The 7551-nt window shown below is 39.6% G+C and overlaps 2 protein-coding genes across 5 annotated transcripts; both read right to left on the reverse strand.

Moving 5' to 3' along the window:
- Positions 1-762: 762 nt before the first annotated feature.
- LOC131025477 (uncharacterized) lies at positions 763-2745 on the reverse strand. Its single transcript, XM_057955272.1, has 3 exons — positions 2683-2745; positions 1113-1949; positions 763-1031 (listed from the first exon to the last, which is right to left on the reverse strand). Exons 1-2 carry the CDS (start codon positions 2743-2745, stop codon positions 1152-1154), a joined length of 861 nt encoding a protein of 286 aa, XP_057811255.1. The 3' UTR covers positions 763-1031; positions 1113-1151.
- Positions 2746-3845: 1100 nt separating this feature from the next.
- LOC130985730 (cysteine-rich receptor-like protein kinase 44) lies at positions 3846-7253 on the reverse strand. Of its 4 annotated transcripts, XM_057908830.1 has the most exons (8): positions 6796-7172; positions 6060-6686; positions 5768-5902; positions 5568-5689; positions 5261-5471; positions 4932-5169; positions 4682-4835; positions 3846-4612 (listed from the first exon to the last, which is right to left on the reverse strand). In XM_057908830.1, the coding sequence occupies exons 2-8, from the start codon at positions 6442-6444 to the stop codon at positions 4259-4261; spliced, it is 1599 nt and encodes a 532-aa protein (XP_057764813.1). In that variant the 5' UTR covers positions 6445-6686; positions 6796-7172; the 3' UTR covers positions 3846-4258. The 4 variants fall into 4 exon arrangements, with proteins under 4 accessions (XP_057764813.1, XP_057764811.1, XP_057764812.1 ...); XM_057908828.1 differs by having other exon boundaries at positions 6060-7253; XM_057908829.1 differs by having other exon boundaries at positions 5568-5902; positions 6796-7174.
- Between the last annotated feature and the right edge of the window lie 298 nt (positions 7254-7551).

The following is a 7551-nucleotide window of genomic DNA, read 5'->3' on the forward strand; positions in this document are numbered from 1 at the left end:
TGGACTAATTAGTGATACAACTACCGTGTTCGTATGGGGAATTAATTGGTATATTAATTATTACTAGCGTCTCTAGGATAATTGATATAAACTGGGTTCCTTCATCTTAATGCTATTAGAATATTAAATCTAGGTCTGGCGTCTCCAGCTAGGTTATATTTTAATAAGGGAAATAAACAGGTCTGGCGTCTCCAGCTGTTTATCGACACAGTAAGTAGGAATTGGGGTACGTCCGTTGCGTTTCACGGTATCCTATAACTGGTTGGTTGATAGGGATTGATTAATTATTGCGTCGAGGATCAGAGTTGAATTAGAGTGGATTTATTTGAGCCGAATTACCTCTTTAATTGATTTACTTCAAGCTTATTTTATTTGATTTAATTCTGCGTTTTTAGTTAATTAATTCCTCTTAAATTTAAGGCGTGGTGGCATCACCGATTTTCTAGATTTAGGGAATTGAATGATTTTATCTGCTCTCTGTGGGATCGACCCTGCTTATCACGATACTAATATATTTTGATAATTCTGCAGGAATTATTTTGGTGGTTGGCGACGTCCACCAGCACTCTACGAGCTACTCGAGCAATAAATCCATCATCAGATTCATCGTGCAACATCCTTGTCAATCTCTGGTCGATGTAGTCATGACAATCCTTGCCCGAGTCTCGGCACGGAACTCCATGGTGACAACAAGTAAGTGTACTGTCAATAACCGGTGAGTCCCTCGTCTCAACTCTCGGAGAACTATGACGTTCTCTCATCTCAACAACGGGAGAACTATGACGTTCCTCCCTCAAAGGTGAACTACGGGGTCCTCCCCTCTGAACAGCCGGCGAAACCTGCCTACTATCCCTTTCAAGTGTTGGAGATCTCATTCTCCGCCGCTTTGGAACATGAGTTGTCTTCTTCTTCGATGCAAGACGTAGAGGAGGCACGAATCTAACATGGAGCATATCTCCATTGTCTAGGCTCATGTAGTACACCTCCTCTAGCTCTTCAGGGGATGGCTGAAGCGTCTCGTGCACAATAAGCTACACAATATAGAAAAAAGATATAACACTATTTAGTATATAAAACATATTTATTGAAAAATAAATCAAAATGACATATACCTCTTTGTCGAAAAAATATGTGTAATCGCCAGGAGCTTTTCAGGTTGTCCACATCAAAGCACGAGGAAATTTAGGGACTGGGTTTCGTGTGCCACAAATAGAACCCAATGTGGGAATAACCTCGTATGACCAAATCTGCAAAGCCCAGACTGGGCCGAAGAAGTGGTACGCTGGTTTCTTCAACACGTCATCCCGGGTTCCGGCCAAGCTCAAATAATGAAGTAACACCTGATAGGTATAAGACCCCCATGGAAACCAATTCCACTCGTCCAAGTCCTCCACCAAAGTCCATGCCCATGCCTCAATATACACATCGTCTCGACAAAGGAGAAACAAGTAATACATCAACAAGTTCCCCGCTTTAATATAATCTTCTGGATCCTTCCCAAGTTGTTTTGCTTTGAATTTCGTCTTAAGAGTTCCAACTTTTGTGGGACGACCACCAAAATATCTGTAGAAGATACTATTGGCCGGAATCTGGTGCTCAGCGTCGGGATCAAACTCACAAAACCCAAAGTGAAGTCCGGTAATTAGTGCGTAATCCGGTGCTGTAAAACGAATGATACGACTACCGACAACAAACCATGCTTCATGAGGAGGTATATCCCCTCCCTCAATCTGTCGAGATAATAGGTGATGCAGAACATTGTTGGCGCTAGCGTATCTCTCGTGATCACTAAGACGCCCAATTGTTCCACTTTTGAATGTTTGAATAGTAGATTTGCCACCAACAGCCTTCAATGTGGTTCGTATCTCTTCAAATATAGTGTTCCGTACATAGAGATTAATAGCACGAGTTTCATAAATCAAAGACGGTCTCTTCCACCTATAAGGTGCCTGCAATATCAAAATAAAAAGATTTAGCATCAATAAACCAAAAATACAGAAGAATAAACATAAAAAAAAGAATCATAATATGGTGAGTACTCGGTCGAGTACTCGATCGAGTACTCGACCGAGTACTCGATCGAGTAACCTAAACAAAAGCCTCAAATCAAAATAAAAAGATTTAGCATCAATAAACCAAAAATACAGAAGAATAAACATAAAAAAAATCATAATATGGTGAGTACTCGGTCGAGTAACCTAAACAAAAGCCTCAAATCAAATTAAAAAGATTTAGCATCAATAAACCAAAAATACAGAAGAATAAACATAAAAAAAAACTCATAATATGGTGAGTACTCGGTCGAGTACTCGGTCGAGTACTCGACCGAGTACTCGATCGAGTAACCTAAACAAAAGCCTCAAATCAAATTAAAAAGATTTATCATCAATAAACCAAAAATACAGAAGAATAAACATAAAAAAAAAACTCATAATATGGTGAGTACTCGGTCGAGTACTCGATCGAGTACTCGATCCGATATCGTGCACTATTTCAACGTACCATCGTGTTGTCATGAATATTCCAACATTATCAAACATACTTCATTTCAAACCAACAATCAAGCATACAACAATGGTCGTTCAAAAAACAAACATCAAATTCTAAACCATACAAACTCTAATTATATACATATTTCTAAATAAAAATATGAATTCAATAGCAAATTTCTAGTTTTCGTACCGGTGGAAGTAATGGAGGTTGTGTTTCCTCATCATGGGGATGGTCGGAATCCGTTTCGCTCATTTCAACGAAGTTAACGGCGGCGGCGCAGCTTCGAGCCCTAGTTCGTGAAAAATGGCAGCGTCGACGGCTGAGCTTCGAGCCCTAGTTCTCGATTAAATCGGCGGCTGGGCTTCGGCAGCTTTGACGGCTGGGCTTCGGCGGCTTCGTCGGCGGGCTGACGGTTCCGGCGCGCGACGACGACGGGCTGACGACGCTGAAATCGCGCGACGACGGGCTGACAACGGGCTGACGCGCTGAAATCGCGCGACGACGAGCTTCGAGCCCTAGTTCTCGATTGAAATCGGCGGCGACGACGGCGGGCTTGGCTGGGCTTCGACGGCGACCACGGCGGGCTTGGCTGGGCTTCGACGGCGAAGGCGGAGTTGCGGCTGCGGCGGCTGGCCTTCTTCTTTTTCTTTGAACTCAGTACAGCGCCGCCCCTTCTTTTTCTTTGAAGATGAAAAAACGTAAATTAAATTGAGAGAGAGAAGAGAGGATTGTAATGGTTTGTGTATTTTGTGAGAAAAAAATAAAAAATAAATAAGGGTATAATAGTACTTTCAGCGAAAAAGGGTTGTTTAACTTATGTTTCATAAGGAGGGGCTATATAACTTATGTTTCATAAAAAAGGGGCTATAAAAAGATTTGTCTCCCCAAACTATTGTATAGTTCTATAATTTTGAGACATTATAACCGGGACAAAGGAAGTACCGCATTTCTCCTTCTATCAATTCGATGCTTCATTCCTAGCAGTTGGAGATTATGCATATCACACGTACTACATAAGGTAAACTTAGATCCAAGCTTAGTAAATCAAAATATAACAATTATACATATTTTCTCCCTATATCTAATTTTGCTTATTTGCTGTCTCTAGATATCGAAGCCCATGACAAAAGATTACAACAAATCTACAATAAAACATTAAAACTCAAAAGGTTTTTCGTCGGGCTATGACCATACTATACTATGCATCCACCACATTAACAATGAGTCAATGAATATGAATTAATGTCTTATTTTCATTTTTAAAAAATATTATGAAAATAGTTTTAACATATATTTCCAAAGTTAAAATATTTAAAATAGATATTGATATAATACAAATAATATTTAAATAGTTTAATTAATATAAATTAATTTTTTATTTATTAATCTAACTCATAAATAATGCTGACATTTTTACAAAATTTAAAAATTGAAAACTTATACAATATGTCCTGCCTGCGCGTCCTACGTCACACAGGAGGACAACTAGTTGTAAAAGCATTTTGGAATTGCTCTAACAACACATACAATATTCACTAAAAACAATCCTCATATCTTGTCCATCAATAAGCGCATAACTATTACTAATAATACCCCTACAAATTATACCTTTAATTTATCTCACTTACACTTACTTTAATAACTTTCTTAAAATCCGAACCGAACCCCAAATGAAACTATTTTTCATGGACGGGAGGGAGTACTTCATTTGGCAAAGCAGAGGATTAACAAAGAATAAATAAAAATCAATTGATGGCGAAAAATATCAGCGGGGATGTAAGTCGGTAATGGAGGCTTCATTTTGCGAGGAGCGGCAGGAGTGATGAGACGGCTGAGGAGAATTCATTTTTGTGGAGTCTGAGTTGTGAATAAGTGAAGCATCCGAAGCATAAGCAGTGGCAGAGTAAAATGCAGGCTCTGAAGGTAAATCCAAGGTTATGGAGAAGCTACTGAGCATAAGCACCACAGCCGCCATGGTCGGCCGATAAGCCGCATCTTCCTGAACACACAGCAAACCAATATGGGTACATCTCAGCATCTCATTCGTCGACCCCGAACCACTCCTCAAAAACGGATCCACTACATCTGCACCTCTTTCTTCTTTCCAACTTTTCCATGCCTGCAACATATAACTTATTCAACCCTGGCCTCACTCAATAAGCTTATTTACTTATTAATTACTACTTACGAAGCTCACGAGGTCTCCTACGCTTTCATCCCCGCTTCGAAAACCATTGTTTCTCCGGCCGCTGATGATTTCGAGGACCAATACTCCAAAGCTGAAGACGTCGGACTTGTTAGAGAACTGCCCGTGTATTAGGTATTCCGGTGGCATATATCCGCTGCAATAACAGATTTTAGTATATTCTTAATTGCAACTCAAACTACGTGTTTAATTTAAAAATCCTTCAATATGTGTAACTAATGTATATACTTACTATGTTCCCACAACTCGACTTGTATTTCCTTGCGTTTCATCTTGTACAAACAATCTTGCCATACCAAAGTCAGCAATTTTGGGGCTCATCTCTCGATCTAGAAGTATATTACTGGCTTTTAAATCGCGGTGAATGATCCTCAGACGAGAATCTTCATGCAAGTAGAGGATTCCCCTTGCAATGCCCACTATGATCTTGTAACGTCTATCCCAATCCAAATCTGAATGCTTCACTGAGTCTACAAGTCCAATTCACAAACGTATAACAAACTTATATTGGCATATGTTCACATCATTTAATAAGTAAATAAATTAAACGATGAGTGTTACCGAATATGAAGTTATCCAAGCTTCCATTCTGAACATATTCATATACTAGCAGCTTCTCCATTCCTTCTAGGGAGAAACCCAATAATCTAACCAAATTCCTATGTTGAAGCTTAGCCAATAAGAGAACCTCATTCTTAAATTCCAGATCGCCCTGCCCAGAATCCTCCGAGAATCTTTTGACGGCAATTTCTTGACCATTTGGAAGTTTCCCCTAAAATTATATACACAATATTTATCTTTAGTTTTTCGTTTCCACTTTGAATTTGTTACATACTCACTCTTATATTCTGATCAGTTGTAAATCTACCTTGTAAACAGTTCCAAATCCACCTTGGCCCAACTTATTATGATCAGAGAAATTATTTGTTGCGGCTTTGATTGTGCTGAAAGCATACTGCAGAGATTCGGCTGTGCTAATCTCGTCCACAGCTTCAACAAAATTATAAAGAAACATTTGAGTCGAATATGCGCCGGAATGAATGTGCACGAAAAACATCATTAACTTACATTGAGGAATTTCCGTTGGTTTCTGTTTCTTTCTCTTTCTTAGAAAGATGATAGCTGATATAGCCAGTATGAAGCACGCAACAATTGCAACCACAATTATGATAATAGTTCGAGTCGTGCTACCATTTTTCTTTCCTGCAAAGATGGCAGGACCTTGTTAATCATACCCGAAACCTGATGTCTTGATTCAATTGGTACGAGATGCTAATTCAGTGTCCCTGATCTAAAAAATTAACCACATATGCCAAGAATAACATAACATAATCAAACTTTAACAGAAGGCAGACAGTACCTGGCTGCGATGACAGTGGAGGCGGAGGCGGCCAAGGCACAGACTCTAGTTCTTGAAGCCTAGTTTCATTGAAAAAGGGAATGGTCTCAAAACGAAGATTGCAGCTGGCCATGAGGACTCTACCTCCTTTTTTCCCGTCACAACATTGGGGTATCGCTGAAATGGTAACAATCAAACAAGCAGTACAATCCCCCGATGACAAATCAGGGGTGCACTGGACTAATCCAAAAATGGTTTGAAAATCAGGTCCACTTGCATTCCCAGCTGCCACCTTCCTCAGAGACGAGCCGGCAGCGGCCAATCTCCGAAGATTATCGAGCAACGCCCTCAGGTCCGCCTTAAACTGCTCTGGGCTCGTCACGTTCTGTCCATTCCTCAACATCATTGCGACACCATCAGTCGCCGGAATCCCGTAGATGGTAGCGTTCGAGTATCGTAAGGTGCAGAATTCATCCAAGAGGTAGGCCTGCTTCTGAGTCGGGCACGAATCCAGGATCTTGGCGGCGGCTGTTTGCACGCAGTCGCGGCATTTGTTGAGTTGAACATCGCCTCTGCACAGCGCGATGGCGTTGACTCTGTCGGCTCCCTGCCCGATTGAGGCGTTGTAGAAACCATTGCCGTCGATGCCTGTAGACAGAGAGGAGAGAGTGGCGTTCAGATTAGCGCTGTATAGGCTGTTGCTCGTGTAATTACCGTTGCTGCCGCAAACGGTTTGGCCCAAGGCTAAGAGATCTGCCTGGATCAACAAAACGAAGGCCGCTGCCAACAATCTTTGATAAGTCATAGTATGAATCTTTACACCAGAAATGGATTCAGTGCAGGGCACGAGTACGTGTCGCCAGCTTCAACTTATTATTATTACATGGTCACCCTTATTAAATAATAATGATAATTAGTACTACTCCTATTATTTTTGAGAAATAGGACCTCAACTTTGAGTAGTAAGTGGACCGCTGCGCTGAACATGCAAAGCAATTGAATTTGTTTTCAGCTAGAAAATGTAATGCTGATGAAATGTGTGTTCTAATATTGGTGCCAACCCAGTGAATTAATAAAATGATTTTGAGAACAAGCAGTAAGCAAATAACGAGTTACGCCTGTAATGTCATCGTGCGCAACTTTACATTTATAAATGCTGAAGTAGATAAAAGTTTCAAGATAATAAAGGGCTTCTGGTGATTTAATCAAACAAATTAATCATTAAAAACTGTAGTACATTGCATGTAGACTTAGTAGATCATTATATAATAAAATTAATTATTTAAAGTTTCACGTCGATTCACTTTTTTTTTTGGGCGTGAATTTTGTGGAATTTTATTTTTTATTCTGAAATCTCTATCTAATTTTTTATATAATATATTTTCTATTCAACTTTATATTTTTAATAATAAATTTTTCTCTCTCTCAATATAGAAATCTCAAATTCAAACATGAAGATATTATATATAAATTTTTAAATACATCTATATTATATATAAAGAAGGAGTTTAAC

The sequence above is a fragment of the Salvia miltiorrhiza genome, chromosome 5 (genome assembly GCF_028751815.1).
Source record: "Salvia miltiorrhiza cultivar Shanhuang (shh) chromosome 5, IMPLAD_Smil_shh, whole genome shotgun sequence".
NCBI classification, from domain to species: domain Eukaryota; kingdom Viridiplantae; phylum Streptophyta; class Magnoliopsida; order Lamiales; family Lamiaceae; genus Salvia; species Salvia miltiorrhiza.